At 40.7% G+C, this 22,040-nt stretch overlaps 2 protein-coding genes across 2 annotated transcripts; both read left to right on the top strand.

Annotated features, from left to right (window-relative positions):
* The first annotated feature begins 4,583 nt into the window (after positions 1–4,583).
* On the top strand, positions 4,584–8,033 carry LOC141801545 (alpha-1,6-mannosyl-glycoprotein 2-beta-N-acetylglucosaminyltransferase). The gene is made up of 2 exons (XM_074684607.1): positions 4,584–4,939; positions 5,062–8,033. Exon 2 carries the CDS (start codon positions 5,311–5,313, stop codon positions 6,559–6,561), a length of 1,251 nt encoding a protein of 416 aa, XP_074540708.1. The 5' UTR covers positions 4,584–4,939; positions 5,062–5,310; the 3' UTR covers positions 6,562–8,033.
* A 586-nt stretch (positions 8,034–8,619) lies between these two features.
* On the top strand, positions 8,620–19,873 carry brox (BRO1 domain and CAAX motif containing). Its single transcript, XM_074685828.1, has 13 exons — positions 8,620–8,741; positions 9,210–9,348; positions 9,515–9,621; positions 9,891–9,987; positions 10,229–10,324; positions 10,452–10,524; positions 11,495–11,600; positions 12,245–12,334; positions 13,990–14,075; positions 14,213–14,294; positions 14,551–14,701; positions 18,113–18,272; positions 18,356–19,873. The coding sequence occupies exons 2-13, from the start codon at positions 9,248–9,250 to the stop codon at positions 18,437–18,439; spliced, it is 1,233 nt and encodes a 410-aa protein (XP_074541929.1). The 5' UTR covers positions 8,620–8,741; positions 9,210–9,247; the 3' UTR covers positions 18,440–19,873.
* Positions 19,874–22,040: the final 2,167 nt, after the last annotated feature.

Genomic DNA, 22,040 nt, shown 5'->3' with positions numbered 1-22,040 from the left:
TATTTGAATTTTGACTAAGACAATGTTCCATGCTGTAAAAAAGTCCCTGCCACTGTGGGTAGAATGTGAAAAGATTTATTTGACAAAGAAAAATGACACAACAAAGTGAGAAAGACACGTGGAAACACAGAGGACAGATCTAACACAGGGGTGTGAAATAAAACCAAGGGGGAGCACTCAAGGAGGAGGAAGCACACACACACACACACACACACACACACACACACACACACACACACACACGCGCGCACACACGCGCGCACACACGCGCGCACACACACACAAATTTCACAACGAGGGAGATCTGAGGGTAACTAACCCTAGAAAACAAGCCATGAAACACAAGATAAATGGAGAGAAACGAGAGATCAAACACAGACACTACACAAAGAAAATACAGAACAAAACAGCAGCTCAGAAAACATTAGAGCCTGAAAGAACTCCCAAATCCTACTTCATGTTTTAGGAAAAAAAAGACTTCACTGCATCTTAACACAGAAAGAAAGAAAGGCTGATTTCTGTCATTTTTCATCTATCATCATCCCCACATGATAAGAGTCATTTATTCAGCACTTTGGAAACATTTAGTCCATTCTGTCAATAAAAACAAAGTCAGTTTTAATAGTGTACTTTTTAATTGTTAAACTTTCATTTTCCTTTGATTAATTTGTTGATAAAACTGTGTTTAGATTTCTTAAAGCCTGTAAATACTTGATAACTTCACAGAGGACTTCTCTGTGGAGATGGCATTCATTTTTCTAAATGTAGCCTATAAGATTACACAGTCGAAGGTTTTCTGTATGTGACACCTGTGACTCTCTCATAAATGTTCCTCTGATCTGTGTTGGCCTGACTGAGGCCATCGTGGCTCTTTGCTTGATGTGCTGTGGCTCTGTGCTGTCAGAGGTTCACACCGTCCTGACAGGAGTTTTAGACACAGCTCCTCCTTTCTCCTCCTGCTTGTGTCTCTGGGTTAAAACGCTGATACTTCCTGACTAAAGGGGGTAAAACCAGCATGGTTTGGAAAGTGCTCTTTGCTGGGGGACCACTTTGACCTGCTAAATCCCTTTTTGGTGAATGTTTTTGTGTTCTTACCAATGCTGAACAGTGTGGGTATTGTAAATTTAAACATAGCACAAACAGTAGTTATAAATAAGTCATATGATGTACATGGGGATACTTGGTTCACCCTCTGACCCATGTATTGGGACACAGTGCATTTGATATGATCCTTGGTATATGTACAACATGAATCAATAGGCATTAGTGGGATACAAAGGTCATCTCAGGTCCATTAAGACCTGACAGGGGGTGCGTCACAATGTGTTAACTTCGTGCCTCCTCCGTCCTATCTCCTCCACGACACCAGAAGTACTTTCCCAGTCACCATTTTGAAGACTGTCCCAAAGCAATAATTGTGCTCAGAGGAGAGAGGAGAGAGGATGGAGGAGACTGCTCGGAGGAGCGATGATCAAGGAAACACGAGAGCTGGCTTTGCGGAAGTCTTTTCATTGACAGACGCGCCCCCATATGGAATATCACTCTCTGATTGGACGCTTCAGCGGCTCATACTTCACATGAAACTTCTCAAACACAACAGAGTTTAATGAGAGAAAAGACGAGCTGAGGACAGGCACAGAGGATCGTTCAGACACTGATCATAAATCTGGTAATAAAGTGTTCGCTGTGAGTTTAGAGCACAAAACACTGAACACAACCATCATTAAATCAATATAATCAGAGGATTAATAGGCCTACAGAAAACTGACTGATGAATAATATCTACCTGAGACACAATAAGGTGGATTATATTGATAAGCTTCAGAGGTCACGATCAGATGGGCTCTAGATAAAGGCTAAATAATTCATAAATAATCTCACAATTACGCATTATTGTAACTCCCTCCTCCCTGGCTTAAATAAAAAATCTCTCCATTGCCTCCAACTTGTCCAGAATGCAGCAGCTAGGCCTTTAACTGGTTTTAGTAGACGACATCACATCACTCCAGTTTTAGCCTCCCTTCATTGGCTCCCAGTGAGTTTTAGAATTGATTTTAAGATTTTATTGATTACTTTCAAATCACTCATGGGCTTGGCCCCCAGCTATATCTCAGAACTTTTAACTCCTTATCAGCCAGCCCGCAGCCTTAGATCCTCTGGCGAGGGCCTCCTGGTTGTTCCAAAGTCGAGGCTCAAAACTAAAGGTGATCGAGCTTTCTCCACCAGAGCTTCTCGACTTTGGAACGACCTGCCAGAGGAGATAAGGCATGCAGAGTCTGTAGCTTCTTTTAAGTCACTTTTAAAAACTCACTTTTATAGAAGTGCTTTTATGTGATGTCGTCTTTTTAGTCTCTTAGTCTTCTTAGTCTTCAGTCCTACTTTCATTTTATTCAGGTTGTTTATCTTGCCTCATCTTCTGTCATTCTTTGATTCTTAAAAGCTTTTTGTTTTACTGTTCTGTCTCTTTTATGATCTATATTTTGTTTTATTGCTGTCTCCTATTTATTAATTTAGTAATGTATCTTATTTATTATTTTTAATTATTTATTTAGTTATGTATTTCTTTTAGCTTACTTGATCTTACTGGTCCTCATGGTCTCATTTTATGTAGCAGTGTTCCTGTATTGTCTGGGTTCTTATGATTTATGGAGGGGGCCCTTGATTTATGGGGCTGGAGTCATTAGTCACCTAACACCATCAGGGTACAGTTGCACTTGTGTTTTGCTGTGCCCTGGTGTGTCGTGTCTCCAGCCTTGTGAGGTCACTTTATTATATATATATATATATATATATATATATATATATATATATATATATATATATATATATATATATATATATATATATATATATATGTATATGTGTGTGTGTATGGATTTTGGAATAGGTGAAGTCCATTTGATTTTTTTTTATTTTATTTTATTTTATTTTACAATTTTATATACATATATACATATATACTTTTTTTAGCCTTCAAGTCACACAAGATGTTTATTTTTTTGATTATCATTTATGATGTGAAATCAGCATTTTCCAAACAAAAATGTATATTTCAAAAAAATCAACTTTTCACACCAAAGGCTAGCTGGATTTCGGTATATTCTGTTTTTATGTCTTGGACATGTTTGCCCTGCTCTCTGTAACGTATTTTCTGTGGAATGGGTATATTAAAATTAATATGAGCTGAAAACAAAGCACGCGTCCCGTAACTCGAGGTCCTTGAGTAGGCGGATCATCGTGACGCGTGCCTGGCCAGCTGATGAGCCGCGCAAATAAACTGGCGTTGTTCAGATGATTTGACAGGCCGAAATAGTGCTGAATTATCTAAAAAATATATCTTGTGGTCACCTTGGTGTAGGCGGACTGGGATGTGGTCTACAAAGCGTTAGTAATAAAAAACACTAGTTTTTGAATGGGGTTTGGCCCGCTGCCGAACGTCACAGGGCGCATTTGCGGGTACGTGCATCAGCTGATCAAACAGCTGTTCACCGTAACACACACATTTCTCTGTCTATCCATCTTTGACTGCCTACAAAAAGAAAACGCTAACGCCTGTTCTGTCCCCCCACGCACGCACGCGCACGAACGGTGCTATAGAAATCTCTATACTTCTTATCGCTCTCTTATTCTTACTGTCTCTATAGCTCTGTGCCTCTGTTTTAGATTGTATCTTTTACACAAACAACTGTCAAATACAGTTCGATGCAGACTCAAAATAATTTATCCCCTATTGCTTTGGCGCCCCCTCAAGCTCAGCTCCCCTATGCATCGTATATAGTACATACCCCCATTTTGCGCCACTGTGTCTACACTATTTCCCTGTATTTCCTTTGTCTTTCTTGTCTTTGCTTGTAGATCTAAACATTCTTATTTTAAAAAATGGATAGCAAGTTAGGAGCAAGATTTTTTTTTAATGTTCTATATTACAGTGTTGTAGAATTTTACAGTGTTTTTTTCCAAAACAGACTAAAATACAGAAGGTGATGAAGGCCACTGAAAAAAAAAACACCCAATAATTTTGTTACTACTTTTTTCAGAGAAAAGAATTTTAAGAAAAAAAATCAGTAGTCTGACTTTTATCTCAGAATTCTTAGAAAAAAAGGTGCATTTTTCTCTGAAAAATAGTAACAAAAAAAAAAAAAAAAAGGTATTTTTTTTCAGTGTCCCTAATACTCTTCCGTACTTAAAAGATTGCCAAACTCAGCCCTTTGTATATAGAGAGGGCATCTCATGATAACATAAGAAATGAATGTTACAAAATTTCACAATTTTCAGAAAAGATTTTTTTTAATTAAAAAAAGACTAAATGGAAAAACAACATTTCAATCTCAGGAGAAAGTTTACGGCCAGCCTGTTCAAAAGTGGGTGGGCTGGGGGCCGTTGGGCCCACCCATAACTCCGCCCCTGCTTTCAGCTGCTGTGCTCAGATCAGGAGGTATCAAGTGTACCAGTCTTTTAGTTTCGGGTTTAATCCCACACCCTTTGATTGTTTGAAGTGGGGAAAAACCATCGTGAAGGATTCAACCTGTCCAACCTGATCATGGAGGGGTTTTCCTCCTGCTGGAGCCGAAGGTGCTCTCATCACAAAAACAGACAGATTGTGTTTCCTTTTCTAAAATACTTTGCTCTGTGATTTATTGGCTTGACCTATAGTTGACTGTAAAAAAGGAAAGAAAAACTTTGTTTCGTCTGAATACGGTTTGTTTGTTTGTTTGGAAACATGATTTTTCTGCAGCTCTGCATTGAACTGTTTCCTGATCAGTCCCTCTCATGTTACACAAATGAAGGCAGACAATGATTCGTGGAGCAGGAGCGAGTCCCCCCTCCCTGTCGGCAGGGTTGTACACGTCAGCAGTCAAAAAGTTGTGCCTAACATGTATAATAGTCTGATCACCCGCTTCCTGGAATGAAAGTGCCCTCACACAGCGCACTCTGTACGGTAAGCTGCTCCGAGCCCCACGCTGGCTCTCCGCTCGTGTTTCTGGCTCTCCGCTCGTGTTTCTGGCTCGGTCTTTGTCTGTGGAGCTGCTTTGCGACAGTTTGCTCTGTGTCTGTCTTTAGGTGGCGAAACCAAGCGGCGAGAGCCACAGTCTGTGGAATGACGCGGGTTTGAAGTGGAAAGAGCGTCACGCGACGAGACAGAAACTGTCAGAGCGTGACATTTTGTTCAGGACCCGCGTGACGTCTGCGTCCACACTTAAGAGCTGGAGTTCCACTGTGGACGGAGGTCTACCATGAGGACGCAGAGGACAGGCTGACTGCACACTCCGCTGCCTTCCGCGTCCCCAGGTCTGCGTTCACCTTGACAAAATGAGGTTTCGGCTGCTCAGGAAGAACCTGCTGGTTCTGCTGGGTGTTTCCATCGTGGTTTCCGCTCTGCTGTTTTCAACACGTGTGTTTCTCTACCCCATAGAGGAAAGTCACACTGAACCTAATGTTGTGAAGCCTGTGTATTCAGGTGAAAAGATGAAGCTAAACTTTGGCTCTCTGACTGAGCTGACTCAGTCTGTTTACATTGCCAACTATAAGCAGGTTGTTTACAATGCAGATAAGTTTCCAGGAGATCCTGAACTGGTCCTGGTTGTGCAGGTCCACAACAGACCCGAATATCTCAAGTTACTCATCAAGTCGCTGGAGAAAGCTGATAAGGTCCAAAACTTCCTGGTCATCTTTAGTCATGACTATTTCACAGAGAGGATAGATGACATTGTGCAAGATATTACTTTTTGCAAAGTACTGCAGATTTATTTCCCATTCAGCACTCAGCTGTATCCTACTGAGTTTCCGGGCCAGGACCCACGAGACTGCCCGAGAGACATACCCAAGGACAGCGCTCTGAAAACAGGATGCCTCAACGCTGAACATCCTGACTCCTACGGACACTACAGGGAGGCCTCCATCACCCAGACCAAACACCACTGGTGGTGGAAAATGCACTTTGTGTGGGAGCGGGTGCAGGCCCTGCAGGGATACAGCGGCTTTCTCATTTTTCTAGAGGAGGACAACTACATCTTACCTGACTTCTTCCACTTCTATAAATCAATGGTAGACTTCCAGAGGACAGATTGCCCAGATTGTGACATTCTAGCTTTGGGTAACCACAATAGCCTCACTGAATTTACTAAACTCTCAGATAAGGTGATGACAGCTGGGTGGATGTCCACCAAGCACAACATAGGTATGGCCGTATCCAAAGAGGTTTACTACAAGCTGATGGGATGTACCAAAGAATTCTGCACTTACGATGACTACAACTGGGACTGGACTCTGCAGCACCTTTCTGGGACCTGTATATCAAAGCCACTCAAAGTGCTGGTGGCACAGGGCTCCAGGGTTCTCCACACTGGAGACTGTGGCCTTCACCAAAAGGAGAACTGCAGGCCAGAATGGGCCACCCAGAGGGTGGAGGAGAATCTTCAAATGGCAAAGCATGGCCTCTTTCCTCAGTCTCTTGTTCTGGATGGTGCAGAATCAGTGGAGCACAAGGCGCATATGAAGAACGGAGGATGGGGAGATGTCCGAGACCACAGTCTATGCAACGGTTATGCCAAACGCCTTTAAGCTAAAACTTTGCTCTGAGTGCCTGGATAGTCTGCTGATTCTTCATTCACACACAAATGTTTGGGTTTCAGAGGCTGGAGACGACAATCTTCCAAATCAGTGGACCAAATCAAATCCCATGATTCTGTAAAAACACGTGCTGTTTTGAAAGTGTTTCTTTGAAATCTCCAAAGAGTTGCCAAAGATTTTCACTCTTGTTTCTGTGTAAGTCATGTAAGCTTTGTAATACTTTTCAATCCCAGCTAACCAGGCTCATCAGTGTCTTATGTGCCAAAACATGAAAACAATAACGTGAGAAAAGGATGTTAGAGGGAACTGTAACAGTGGAGCCTTACCCAGAATGCCATTCAAGATGTTTTTTTCCAAATGAGTTCAACATGTTATTGTGAAATAACGTGTTTGGTTGATTTTTTTTTAAACCTTCACTTGTGATTTCTGTTTTGGATTTTTATGGTACCTTATTTCATGTTTCAGCTAAAAAGCAATTGCAATGGGCTGACTGTACGGTTTCAACAATGTGTGGTGGTTTTAGATAAAAGAGTATGTGAGAATAAGATCAATAATGATAACGTATAAGAATATGTGACCTACCAAATTCTTTCAGCTATATCCTCAGATGTTTTTTAAAACCTGCTCAGCTGACACAATTTGCTTAAATAGTCTGTCACGATATCAAACCCTGTTTGCAACCACAATGGCTGGCATGATATTGATTTCTCTCTTTTTTTTACTTTTGGTTGTGACTGTTTTATTTACTTTCTGATAAGTAAATAGGGAGGATGAATGACCCTTTGGAACCATGTAAGTTCTACAAAACTAGTTCAGCAACACCAGGGTCATTCAAGACCTGCAGTTTTTAAATATTATCAACAGGGAAAAAACATTTGATGCTGTTCATTTAATGAATAGTTACATTTTAAGATGATATCAAAACTCAGTTGTAGTTATTTATTCTTACAGTGTAAAGAAATAACAGAATTACCACTAGCATCGCAATGCTATTCTGGCCTTAAAGCTGACCAAAAGTGCCTTTTTTATTGTGTCTCTGTGCTTTAATGCAGTTTAAGGTGTATATTATAAAAAATGCACTGATATGAATGTTCACAATGTGCAAATGCTGGGGACGTGTGGTTTTCCAGATATGTGTTGGTAGTGTCTATATCTGTCTGGTGTTAAGGGAAAATAGGTTGTGAATGTTTTATGATCTCTTCTCAGTCAAATTATCAGTCAGAAAAATGATGACTCCTGTAAAACTGGTCCTAATCAGGCAGTTGCACCTTACTGAGCCTCATGGAGATTGCTGAGGAAGTTTGACTCACTAGATTTTATATTGAACCCAGTTCCTCATTTTGAAAGTCAGTACTGCCTGAGGGAATATGCAAATGATAACAAACACATGAAAATGTACCTATTTGAGTGACTCTGTGTGCGTCATTTTGTCTTTGAGGTCCACAGTGAGTGACTGAATGTCTCCCCTGTTGCTTTTTGTTTCTCTCACAATCAGCTGTTCATTGTTCTCACAGTTTGGGAAAAGAAAAAAAGGAAATACATTAAAAAGAAAACTCATTTTAAAATAACACTTTGTGCAAAACTTTTTTTTACCTAACATAAAAGTTCTGTCACTCATTTCTTCCTTTTTTCACAACTGCTTGGATAGCTTTGCTTGATATTTGATTTAACATGATGTCTTAATGTGTCTTCACACCTGGACCCAATCATGGATTTCTAAAATTGCATGATTACAGAATGAAGGGTAAGAATAACATATTAACTTTCCAGATTCAGTTTTAGCTTCTATTGCAATTCGTAACAAGTAAAAGTAGTTTTTGACATCTGAATTCTGACCTATGGCACAGACAGTAAACACCCTGGGATTTATGAGAGTAAGTTTCTGGACTCCTCTGTCTGATAAGGATAAAAATATAAAGGGTGTGGATTTAAAAAGATTGATAAACAAAGGTTTTTTTTTTCCCCCAGTATTTTGGACATAAATTTGCAAGAAAATAATCTTTAAAACTAGGAACAAAAGAATTGCCGATCAGAAAGCTGTGACACATGTCACGTGACTGAACCCTGAGTCCTGATTGGTCGATTACTACTCCCTTGTTTATTTCCGGAAGCAGCTCGTCCAGTTGTCAGTTTAAGGACTATTCACCCCCTCCTCAGCGTCCCAACGACAGGTAAATAAGTTCACATCTTACGTAAGTCAAGAAAATGATTGATTAACTTGTCCGAATACATCAGGGGTCAGCTGTCCTTTAGCTTCAATAGAACCGATTTTATGTTTGTAACCGTGGCCGCAGCTGCTAGCTTCATAGCTTACGTAATGGAGTTCTGACAACAGGGAGTAAGGAAACGATTACTACAGTAGATTTATCAACGAATCAACGTTGAGCATACAAATTAACATATTTCTCAACAGTGTAACTATCTGTTCCGATTAAATGAGTTTTTTCAGACCACTGACATGATTTCTAAGTATCGATAACATGACGTTAGCAGATGTCACATACGCTAGCTAAAATCTGCACACAGACATTTATAGATTTGATCAGGAAATCAAAACAATGTCTCGACTGTCACCGCCTCTACTTATGACAAGTTATGGTAATGAAAAATTATGTATTCAATATCTTCTTGTCTTTCAGTATTTATCACCCTATCTAGGTGTGTCCCCACCCACAGGATGGCACACTGGTTTCACAGAAACCCACTGAAAGCTACGGCTCCTGTGTCCTTTAACTTCTATGGAGTAGCAGGGAGTCCTTCTGCCAACAAGATCTGCAAGTATGAAATGTCTAATGCAAACACAGGGTTATTCAATATGACATTATTTTACACCTCTGCTTGTTGACCACTGTCAACACACAGCCATTAGGATGCTGATGCCTTGAGATAATACTGCTCTTACCTCAGTTTAAGTAAACATGTTTACTCTTTTTGGTACATTCAGTGACCTGAGGACAACCAGGGCAAGGCTGCTGGAGATGTTCACTGATGTCACCTGCACCCCTGAAACCATGAAGAATGCCACAGATGCATACTTCTCTCTTCTTCAAGGTAAATTTATGTTTCTCTACTTTACAAAAATATCTGACTCAAACCAAAGAGACCCAAATATATTTTATTATTAGTTGCATAATTACAATTACCAATTACCTTTTGCTTGAGATCACTGCTTTTTCCACAGATACTGCTTATCCGTGGCAATATTTTATTGCATCCCCTCCATTTTTTCATATTACGAAAGCAAGTAATATCATGAGACAACTGATATACTGTTTTTACCCGTAAAGCTCCTTCTCTTGTGTTTATTTTTGATACAATAGGATTCATCTCATCCTTGGATGGAACAACACAAGAAAACAAGATGAGGTTCATCCAGAACTTCAAGTGGACTGACACCCTACAGGGAAACACACCAACGTGCGAAAAAATCCTCTCAGTCCTCTGATAAGTCAAGACAGTTTAATTAGGTTTAATTGATCAACTGAAGTTCTTACATATCAAATACGTATGGGTTTGATCCTGTTCCCTCATGACAATAAATCAAGTTTTTTTAATTCTAACATTTCAACTACATATGGCAGAGGCTTACAACACTAACACATTTGTTCTATTCATGAGCATCAGCCCTGCAAAATTTAGCTCTGTACTCTCACCACAGTGCCCAGCAAGATATGGTCTTTGAACTGGTATCCATGGCCTTCAATGTAGCTGTGTGGTACACAAAGTTTGCCTCAAGACTAGCAGGAAAAGAAAAGTAAGTTGCTTTGGCCCATTTGTTATTGCTCATTTTAGTCATGTCGACATACACATGTTCACCTTTATGGCCATTACTTAGTGACTGATGAAAGCGTTCGTTCATGTCACGTTTGCCTTCCCAACAGCATAACTGAGGCTGAAGCTAAAGATGTTCATCGGAGCCTTAAAGTTGCTGCTGGCGTATTCAAAAACCTCAAGGTGAGCCACACTGACACAAACATTCTGCTGGTATTTGTTGGTGTGTATGATTTCTGTGGTGCACAGTTTGAGAGGAGATTCTTTTGGTTACTACTGTACTGCCAAACCAATGAAGCCTGAATTCACTTTTATTCCATTCTGTATGAAAAAAATTGATCTGTTTAATAGCACTGGGGACATTTTTGAAAAACCAAAAAAAAAAAAAAAACTTCATTGAGGTGTCTAATTGTTCCATTTTCTGTTTCTATTTTTTGTTCCTTTGTTATAAAGAATGTTTCAGTGTATTTGCTGTTTTTGTGTTTGACCAGCAGGTTTTGCTAAGCCCCAGTTAATGAGCCAGGTGTGTGTAAGGGGAAGGGCAAACACTTTGTAACCACATCAGCTCAAGGGGCAACATCCGGTTTAGAAAAATGAAGCCTTTATGGAAATTCTAAAAGTTGCTGTTCATCGAGAATCTACATGAGTCTGGCTGCAGAAAGACCAGGAACCATGTTCACATCTAGCCCCCCCCCCAAGACTTTTACAGGATTAAAAACACATTTACAGTCTGGTTCAAGAACAGCTCGGCTCTGAAACGCTGATTTAACTATCGGCACACACTTTAGGGTCAGCAAATTTCTATCTTACTCTTTGGATTAGAAGTTATTAGGATCATTTGATTGTCCAATCAGAGACACAGCTCAGGTCATGTGACTGACAAGCACCCTGAAGCTGTCAAAGAAGAAGCTCCAAGTTGGCGTCACCAAATGTGGCTGCATCCAACGATTGGCTTCATTTCACTGTATCAGGAACAGACGGGTGACGTCGCGGAGACTAGGTTCATGTTTTACACAGTCTTTGGTCAGCGTGCGGCAGATAAAAAACCTTTTTAAAGTTCTTTTAAAAAAGAAGGAGTAATAATGATATAGTTATGATGAAACTTCTATCATTTGACACGTCACTAAAGAAATACCTGACGTGTTTGTTTCAGGATGTCCACATCCCTCGTCTCATCACCCCGGCTGAAAAGGGTCGAGACCTGGAACCTCGAGTCATTGATGCATACATCATCCAGTGCCAAGCAGAGGCACAAGAAGGTATGGTGGCTCTAAGTCTGGACATTGCTCTAGTATTATTGATTGGACCACATCTGCATTTAGAGGATAACAGTTAAAATGTAAATTGTTAGTTAACTATATTCTTTAAACCACTCAAAGGACTTTTTTTCACCAACAGCGGGACCAAAAGGCCCAAGTAACAAGAATGTATTCACTGAAAAGCCATGTAATGTCACTGAGTGTTTCTTTACAGGCAGACTGAATTAACAACATTTAGTTTACTGTGTGATCTGTTGATCATATGTGTTATCAGATGCCTCTTCTTGGAGAAAAGTCACAGTAAACTGGGTAGTTCAGGTTCAGTGTTGAGCTATAAAACTGGCAAAGACTCATAAATGTACATATTCAAAATATGCAGCAGTTCGACTTCATTTTCAAAAACATCCAAAGAAAAAAAAAAGTTTTTCTTTAACATCTGAATCACAGGATCACTAATTAGGACTTGAACTTTGACAGAAATATCAGGCACTTTTCTTCTTTAACCTGACGACAGATCCTTTTGTCAGGATTTCAGTTTGCATTGAAATAGTCCACATTCTTCACTATGTTTACTCACCACTGAACAGCATCACTTTGTATTCATGTTGTAGTTTAAACGTGTCTGTTTTTGAAATGTTTTTCAGTGACTATCGCCAGAGCTATCGAGCTGAAGCACAACGCCACACTCATCGCAGCGCTGTCATTTGAGACTGCAAACTTCTACCAGAAAGCTGGTCAGTGTTTTGGCACGACTTCTTTTTTAAGACCACATCACCTATTGCTGGCAGGACAGGATCAAGTCTCGTGTACTACCATGCAAATAGAAAATGTTTGGCCTGTGAGCACTCTGGGGTAACGCTGGTTTCAGTGGGGGCAGGTTTAGAAGCAGAGTGATATGTGACCACAGGTGGTCTCATTTTATGCAGATCAGCTAAATGAAGTGTGTTGTAGTTTTTTGTTCATTTCTCTCTGTTTTTTTTTGATTGGCCTATAATAACCTGCCACAGGCTGAAAAGTTTGGACACTCCTAGTCTAAAGAATTGGATCTCAGAGGATCTCAAATTGTGCCTTGCACGACTTTACAAAGTGCTGCAAACTTAGAGCTAGCTCTCTCAGAGTGCATTCTAATGTTGGGGCCCAGTTTCTTCAGCTCTTCAATCTGGTCGTTCTCAGTTAAGGCTGGCACACATTACAGGACTCCTCAAACGCTGACACCTTCTGAGAGCACACACTGATGATAACAAACACACAGATCTTTCTCTCCTGATCTTGCAGGGTGTGGTGTGCACTCCAGAGTAAAGTTGTCACAAGTATTACAGATAGATAACCTGCTCCTACTTCCTCTTTGGTCAGTCAGCTGAGTCAGCTATCATCCTGATTGGCTCTGCTCTGGTACACATGACATTACACGCTGTACCTGCTCACCTCCTCTCAGAGCGCCCCACACACTACAGGATTTCTAGGGGAAAATATTAAACATGTTCATTATCAACGATCTCTGAATCAGAGGCCTTCACAGCAGCTCCAACCAGACAAAAACACTCTGAACACACCCCACCCCACAGGAAAATCACACACTGTCTCATTTGTAGACATCAGACAATCAGGCCTTGACTGGGTTTGATCATAAGGGGAGATCAGGACAAAAATCAGCCCCATTATCCTGTAGTGTGTACCAGCCTTTAGTGCACTGAAACAAGCTGAATTAAAAAAAAGTCCACTTCTCTTAGATCTAATCTCTAAGTAGATCTAATCCTGGAGACGCCAGGAGTGAACAATGGAATGATGCAGGCAGCTGTCCAAATGTAATATTCACTTCAGAGGTCAGAACCAGGGGCTGTGGCTCTAAGAATACCCACCGAGGTGAAACATGGAGTCCTGTGGTGATGCCTGGATAAAGCAGAACTCTCCATTCAGTCACTTTTTGATTACAGCCCTCGATCCACGTGTAGGTTAGAAATAAAATTACTAGGTATGCATTTCAGTTCAGTTTGGTGAGACACATTTATCTAATTCTTTATTTGAACAATCCAGAAAAAACCAAGCAGACACTGCTTTTTGAAATGAACAGGAAACTTAAGGGTGATTCACTTCCAAATGAAAGCACGTGTCAACGAAATCCTGAGGGTTCCAGTCAAAGGAACAGGAAAGTTAGCTCTATGCTAAGTTCATGCTCTGGCAGGATTTTCACCGTCCATCAAACGCTGCTCCCAGGGCTCACCTCATCCAGCCCTCTGTTCAGTTTTTAACTATTACTCAAATAGTTTGAGGTTTCAAAATCAACTGGAGGACTTTCCACATCACAGCGTTGTTAATGATAGCATGTCATCAGGCCACAGTACAACAGTTTCTGTCTGCTGATGGGACTCTGGGTGTTTTCTGCCTGCAGACCACACTCTGAACACCTTGGAGCCGGAGTGTAGCAGCAAATGGAGGAAGTATCTGCAGCTGAAGCAGCACTTCTACATGGCTTATGTAAGTCCATGCAGATGAAAAGTTTGCAGTACACTTATTTATGAAAAGTATCATAACTCAGTGAAATGCTGTTGGTCAGGTATAGATAAATGATGATAGATCAGCCTTCTAACCACGCTCTGTGATTCTCTCTGTAGGCGTACTGCTATCATGGACAGACACTGCTGGCGAGTGATAAGTGTGGGGAAGCCATACGATCTCTGCAGGAGGCAGAAAAGTGTATGTTCATCCACAGTTTGGCTGTCCAGTTTCTTCATGTTCTGTTGAACCAGAAATGTTTCCTGTGATCCAAATAAGTATGATGTTTGCTGTGATGATTGCTCATGTGTTCACGCTGTTTGTACAGAAATATGAGCCTTTAACGGCACATGTTCCTCTTTAAAGTACCAAATACCAACCAGTCAATATCTGTCACAGAGACTTCATCCAGCATGCTGATGTGTCTTTATGTTAATGTGAGGACTTGTGTGTTTAGGTTACTCCCTTGCTGAGGCACTTTGCAAAGAGTACCGTCAGACCAAAGGCCCAGGCACCACGGCCAAACCGTCAGAGCAGCTGTTCTTTCTCAAACTGGGCGGCCTCATTAAAAACACGCTGGAGAAGTGCCAGAGAGAAAACGGCTTCATGTGAGTCATCTCTGGGTGGACACACACACACACACACACACACACACACACACACACACACACACACACACACACACACACACACACACACACACACACACACACACAGGTTCTGTGTATTACATCGTTGTTCTGCCTCACACACATTTCCCATCTAGTCAAATTCATTTTGCTGTAACAGTTGCAGTGATGGCTCAAACTGTCACAGGGAAGAGGAGGAGAGTCCGTTTCAGTCAGACCTGGTGTAGACCAAACACAGGTTGTCCTTGAAAAGACTTTGAAAGTCTTAAATTCATAGATCTAAAATGAAGGCCTTAAAATGTCTTAGATTCATTAAAAATGTCATATGCTGGTCTTAAATTCATTATTCAGAGGACTTCAGCTGTTCAGGGCAGGACTAGTTAATGTGATATAATTCTTCTAGGCTGCAGTCTGGTCTGCTATGTGAACTCTGCTCTGTGTACTGTATTTTCCAGCACCATAAGGCACACCTAAAAGCCTTCAGTTTTCTCAAAAGCCGACAGTGCGCCTTATAATCCGATGTGCCTTATATATGGATCAATATTGATTAATCATGGCTACTGTAGTCAGGGGGCGTCGCCGGAGTAACAGCGGTAAGCATTAAGAACCTGTAAAGAGGAATTCTGCTAAGTGCTAACATTAGCTCACAGGCTGGCCCGGGCTTCTTCTCTTGTTTATTGTTAGAGCAATACAGCGCCCCTGAAAGGTCTGGCATTTGAACTGATCTCTGGAAACGGCTTTTGTGGACGGCAGAAACGGCTTCGTCTTTGCGGCCCACTTTTTTGGAAAACGGCACAGAAAATAGTTGGATAGGAAAATGTGCGGCTCCGTGTGGATGTAGCCTGAGTTTGACTGACTTATTGACTGTTTTGTTGACATTCCCTTTAGCACAGCTCCATCTAGTGGATGCATAACGCAACCCCAGTCACTACTATAGCTTCTACTCTATGGGCCTTATAATGCGGTGCGCCCTATGTATGAAAACAGTTTTCAAATAGGCCAGTCATTGAAGGTGCGCCCTATATTCCGAAGCGCCTTGTGGTGCGGAAAATACAGTACCTGTGTTTATCCTGGTAGCGAGCATCAGCATGCACTACCTGCCATGTCTGAACTTTTACTTTGGGCTCTGGTGTAATTTACATGACCAAAGGGGGAAGTACCAGAGAGTAACAATCAGTAACATGACGGAGTGAAGCGTTGAGGTTTTATCACATGCAGACAGAGCAGACACTGAGCCAGACACAATCTGTTAGGATCACACATCAAGACAACAGGTGATACAACACATTACCCACAGAGCACTGCGCCACATAAAACAGCTTTTAACTGGACTGTTGAGACACAGTTCTTACGTGGCATATTAGCTCAACAAATGAGCAACAGTTCACTGTTTTACTTTTAGCGACTGAGTGGGTCAAAGTTGTAAACACAGAAGTGGAGCCATGTCCAAATGTTAAAAAGCCTCTTGTACTTAATAAAAATATACCTCACAGTCCACTGAATTTATAAAAAAGCTTAAGTTGGTTTTTCTCTCAGGTTCAGATGTATAATGTAAAATAAAATGAATACACTGTTTGTCAAAATATCTTTGATATAGACCCTGGGAATTGACAGGTATCCATCTACAGCTCAGTAGCCAGGATTAGCTTCAACTGTAGCAGTCACAATAAAATTAAGAAGACATTAATGAATTTTAGATATATACAAAGTTAATACCCTGGAAAAGGTTCATTTTTTCCATGTATTCCTACACTTTAGTCTGACGTGTTTTCACTCTGACCTCAGAGACAGGTTTGAGGGTCCGTCTCTGTTGTTACTTCAGGCTGCTTAAAGTTAAGAACAGAGGGAGCTTCTTATCCCACTGACCTAATTAGAATAATATCTGCTCCTCATTTATCATAATCTAATCTCAAAATGCTCCAAAAAGCTTGGTTTAAATGTGAGATGAGCTCTGTTCTCCTCTGGCAGACATTCCCACAGACTGACTGACTGTTGGGCAAATCTGTAACAGAGAGGAAAGTTCATGTCCATCAGCCCAGATCTTTAGATTCAAAATAGAAAAACCTGTCAGTTTGATTCCTTAAACACAAAATACCTTTGTTCTTTATTTTGACAATTTCAGTCATTGTTTTAGCTTGGATTCCTGCTTGGCTTTATTAAATGAAATGCAAAATGAAACATTAAACAGTTAGACTCTATCCAATACTCCATCACTGATTTAGCAGGTTTTTTTTGTTTGTTTTGTTTTGTTTTTTGAGGCTAAATATCCAAGCTGTGATTAAAGTTCATTGAAGGAAAAACAAACATTTGCAGTGTTGTGTACAGCCCAGGCCAGGCAATCAGTGAAAGAAAAAAAAACTTCTGTAGGAGAGAAAAAAACCAGAGGGAATAGCAAAATGCCAAAAGGAAGTGTGACGTAATGGACAAAGCTCTCCACAACGCCATCTGGGTCCTCAGAGCTTATTCACGCCTGGCTGTAATGTCCACTAGCTTGACCTCATGCTTATCTTAAGGAAAGGGCTCAAGTTTCATACCTAATAAGTTTGAACTCATTCTTTTATCACTTGGGTTTTTACATTGTCTGTATCTGCTCAGCTGTCTACACTGTCCTCATGTTTACATCATCCATACACTGCATTCCAAATTGTTAAGCAAATGATATTTCGCTCAGATTTTCCTTACAAGTTGACGCGAATAAGTCAGTATAGTTTTCAAGTCTTCAACTGTTAGAACATAGTCCAAATTTTAATGACAAACCTCCCAAAAATCTATTTTTTCTTCCAAAATAAAACAATTAGAATACACTAAGTTCCACATTATTATGCTCAACAGAGTTTCAGGGCATAAAAAATGTCATTGCAGCATTAGGAGGTTGTTTTTACTGAAATGAGAAGCCAGATTTTCTTAAAACATGCACACCACATGTGAGTCAGTTTACAGGATTTATTCAGACATCATGTTATGAGATAGTGAAAAAAAACATGTCGCCCTCTGCTGGAGAAAAGTGTAAACTTTTTTTCAGCCCCAGCTTTTAAACAAAGAATGAAGTAAAGGATTTAAATTTGAAAATAAAAAAATAAAACCCCTAAACAAAATAATCCAGATACTTATGTGGATCACTCCCACCGTTCTTGAGTTATGTATTAACACAGAATGTCTTTTGCTGTTGAAAAACAAGGAAAAGAAAACACCCACATTTCACTTTGCGTAATAATTAGGAAGGCAGTGTAACGAGCCACTGATGATGTGTCTCTGCTGGCAGATCTGTTTTGATGGAGTTCATTCAGTTTGGCATTCCTCAGTTTTCTTCAAATGTGACTGCATCTCTGAAACGTGAACATGTTCCTAACTCTTCCAGTCTTTAATCAAACTTTTGGTCCTGGTCTTCAGATACTTCCACAAGGTCCCTGCAGAGGCACCACAGCTGGAGTTGAAAGCGAGCTACGGCCTGGCTGAGCCCATCGCCTTCGAGCTCCCGCCCCTCAGCGAGCAGTGCACCGCTGACGTCTACGCTACGTTTGATCTGACCAAGGGCCAGAAAAGTGACAAAGTATGGCCGTTTATCTTAAAGTGTGAAGTGTAACTGGTGCTCAGACTCCTGAATCAAACGTGTCTTTGTTGCTCTGACCCTAGGCCAAAGCTAAGGAGGAGGAGGTGAAACCGGTGAAGGAGCCAGATTTAAAGCCTCAGAAGGACACGGGCTGCGTCGTCTCCTAAACTCCCCATGGATCCCTCTCTCAGCCTTATGTCTTAACATCATTGACGATTAGAAAAATGACATCCACATTTTGTTTCCTGTACACTCCATTTTTTGAATGTTAATCCATGCTGTTATACATTTATGCTGCAATGTGCGTATTGTACAAGGTATTACAACAACTATCCTACCAACTATCTCAGCCAAATCCAGCTGTGCTATCTTCACAGGAAGTTAAAAGGAAACAGGTTTAAGGCCCTTAGAGGCCATTGTGAGGGATTAAATGAAAGCTGGATTACATATTTCTTAAAAAATGCCTTCGAATTAGAGAGATTATAAATCAGCTGTAAGAAAAGTAGAGATGATGTTTAACGGCAGCTCTGTCTGTCTCTTACCAAATCATAGCGGATGGAAATAATGCTCTGAAACACATCAAGTGATTTTTAAATCATACCATCTGAAATTTGTGCCGGCTCTGAGAATATGAAGCATCCAGGATGAAAAATAAAAAAGTACATATAAAAAGAAATACTTCTATATGATAACGTGTGCAGACTGTGCTCATGAGGCGCGTCTCACTGCTGGTTCAGCTGTAGCGATTAACTATCAACAGTTCATTTTAGAAGACATGATAGATTTAGCTGTAGTTCTTCTTTTAACATCAGATGTAGGTTTTTTTTAGCTCAGTTTTACTCTTCATTTCAGAAACCTTGAGTAGATCATCATGTTTTTGTTTAAAGACGTTCTGTGATATAAATATATTCTCTAGATTTATTTCTGTAACCGTTTCATGCTGTTGTTAAAAGTTTAATACACTAAAGTTGTGCCCATACATATTAAACTTAATCTGCATTCATGGAGTGTCCTCTCCTCCTGGAGGAACCAACGTGGTCAGACTCTGGGGACTTGAAGTAAGAACATTGTCAGATAAAATGAATGTGCTGCTGCTGATTTGCAGAAAGTATTGTTAAAACTCTCCCTCTCAGTCAGTCAGAGGACGACCAATCGCTGAAAAACTGTAAACTGTGGTATACTGCTCACCTCTTCCTGTATCTGCCCCTGCATGTTCATGAAGCCTGCGCGGGCTGACTGTAGTCCAAGGCAGAAAATGTACATTTCTCACTAAATATCACTGCAGAACCATGAAACACCCTCATGTTGTCTGTTGTCGAGTCCTTTAACTATCGTTTATGATCGGGGCCAGAGACCTTTACTATCAAGGAGCCATTTTGCACTGTCTTTCACCAAAAAAGTAGTCTCGAGCTGCAAAACAACACAGCTGTAAAGTTTTAGAAGTTTTATCCTTTGTCTTTGCCTGTGATAACAAAAGAAACCTACAAAGAGAAGTCCAGTGTGCCTGTGTGGGCCTACTTTGCAATGAATTCAACACTGAAATATGCAGACCCTGTTAGAGCCTGAGACATAACTACAACCCAAGATGTAATAATAATAAAAATAATAATAATAATAATAATAATAGTAATTTAAAAAAAAAACGTTATAAACCCAAAATGTAACAACTTGTTACATTTTGGGTCAGTTATTTCATTTTGGGTCTTTATTATATTTTTTCTTCTTCTTATTTTATTATTATTTATTACACTACAGGCTCAGCACTTCTGTTACATCATCATTATATTTCAGGTTGTATTACCTTTTTTCTATGGCATTTCAGGTCACTGTTACATTTCTGGTAGTTGTTAGTTTTGGGCTCTAACAGGTCTTTTTGAGTCCTTCTCGTATTTGTGTAAAATTGATATAATAAGAAATAGCCCACTGTGATACATAAAATGATATACAGCCCCCGTTTAGCAGCTCTTTTTTTTTTTTTGGCCCATTAGACACATTTAGGGTCACTGCTGATGTCATCTTTTGGTGATATCACAACATTACACCTATTTCAGTGAAAAAAACCCCCAGCATACTTGAATACATTAACACTAAAAACAAATAGCTAATGAACTCTATCCTGGCAGTAAACAGGTGAGGAGCTGCTTCACTAGTTAGAACAGGTAAAAACCATCACTTCATCAGTTTGAGGTCATGACAGCGTGTCAGTTTGACCTGACACACAAACACCACAGGCTCACAGACAGAGTCAGCTCTTTTCCAGCTACACTGTGAGAAAAGTGGGTGTACAGTAATAAGATCACAGATTTTCTGGATGGCCTTTTTACAGGAGGATTATCTGTATTTAATTCACACATTGCATTGTGCTGCTGCGCCCCATTCCCTCCTCACTCACGGTTGCAATAATTGTTCTGTTTTTACAATAAACTGTTATTTGATCTACGTCAGATTTTTTAAAACCATCAAACTTCACATTGAACGCACCGCTCCTCTCCTGGAAACACTTTCCTTCCCTCAGTTTGTGTCCTCATTTCTCACACACTTTAGTCCCTCCTAGCTGTTTAGCAAACTTGTGAAAAATGTCAGTGTATTACTGTTGTAATCCTGAGTGCTGAGGGAACGCAATGGCTATGAGACCTTTATGAGACCTTGCTGTACTGTGGGGTGGGTGCTGGAGGATCCAGGTGGTCTGTGCCACACACAGCATGGACTAGCTGCGTAGATGAGGCCTCGTGAACTGTTGTGACACAGCACCCAAAGTGTATTGATACTGCGTGACTGTGACGCTCAATACTGACACCTGCTGTGTCCTTAACGTCATTGCAAGCAACCTGATTCAATGACAAGGAATATACACTCACCAGCCACTTTATTAGGCACACCTGTCCAACTGCTCATTAACGCAAATTTCTAACTAGCCAATCACATGGCATAAACATGTGTTTAGGCATGTAGATATGGTCAAAAGGATCTGCTGCAGTTCAAAGCGAGCATCAGGATGGGGAAGACAGGTGATTTAAGGGACTTAGAACGTGGCATGGTTGTTGGTGCCAGACGGGCTGGTCTGAGTATTTCACAAACAGATGATCTACTGGGATTTTCACCTACAACCATCTCTAGGGTTTACAGGGAATGTTCCCAAAAAGAGAAAATACCCAGTGAGCAGCAGTTCTGTGGGCCAAAATTCCTCATTGATGCCAGAGGCCGGAGGAGAATGGACAGACTGGTTGGAGCTGTAGAAAGGCAACAGTAACTCAAATAACCACTGGTTACAACCGAGGTCTGCAGAAGAGCATCTCTGAACACACAACACGTCCAACCTTGAGGCAGATGGGCTACAGCAGCAGAAGACCACACCAGGTGACCCTCCTGTCAGCTAAGAACAGGAAACTGAGGCTACAATTCACACAGCAACAGCAAAACTGGACAATAGAAGATTGGAAAAACGTTGTCTGGTCTGATGAGTCTGGATTTCTGCTCCACATTCAGATGGTAGGGTCAGAATTTGGCCTCAACAACATGAAAGCATGGATCCATCCTGCCTTGTATCAACGGTTCAGGCTGCTGCTGCTGGTGTGATGGTGTGGGGGAGATTTTCAATGCACACTTTGGGCCCCTTAGTACCAACTGAGCATGGTTTAAAGTCCACAGCCTACCTGAGTATTGTTGCTGATCATGTCCATCCCTTTATGAGCACAGTGTACCCATCTTCTGATGGCTACTTCCAGCAGGATAACGCTCCATGTCATAAAGCTGGAATCATCTCAGACT

This window comes from Halichoeres trimaculatus, unplaced genomic scaffold (genome assembly GCF_033239565.1).
Source record: "Halichoeres trimaculatus isolate MK-OKI-2021-1 unplaced genomic scaffold, fHalTri1.1 fHalTri1_scaffold_13, whole genome shotgun sequence".
Lineage (NCBI taxonomy): Eukaryota > Metazoa > Chordata > Actinopteri > Labriformes > Labridae > Halichoeres > Halichoeres trimaculatus.
Note: the sequence above shows the minus strand (reverse complement) of the source record. Positions and strands in the feature narration are given on the sequence as shown.

Bases quoted from the DNA above. Each gene is read 5' to 3' on its own strand.
- LOC141801545 (XM_074684607.1), top strand. From the start codon at position 5,311: ATGAGGTTTCGGCTGCTCAGGAAGAACCTGCTGGTTCTGCTGGGTGTT.
- brox (XM_074685828.1), top strand. From the start codon at position 9,248: ATGGCACACTGGTTTCACAGAAACCCACTGAAAGCTACGGCTCCTGTG. The intron at 9,349-9,514 runs GTATGAAATGTC...TGGTACATTCAG, and splicing joins TCTGCCAACAAGATCTGCAA to TGACCTGAGGACAACCAGGG. The intron at 12,335-13,989 runs GTCAGTGTTTTG...TTCTGCCTGCAG, and splicing joins AAACTTCTACCAGAAAGCTG to ACCACACTCTGAACACCTTG.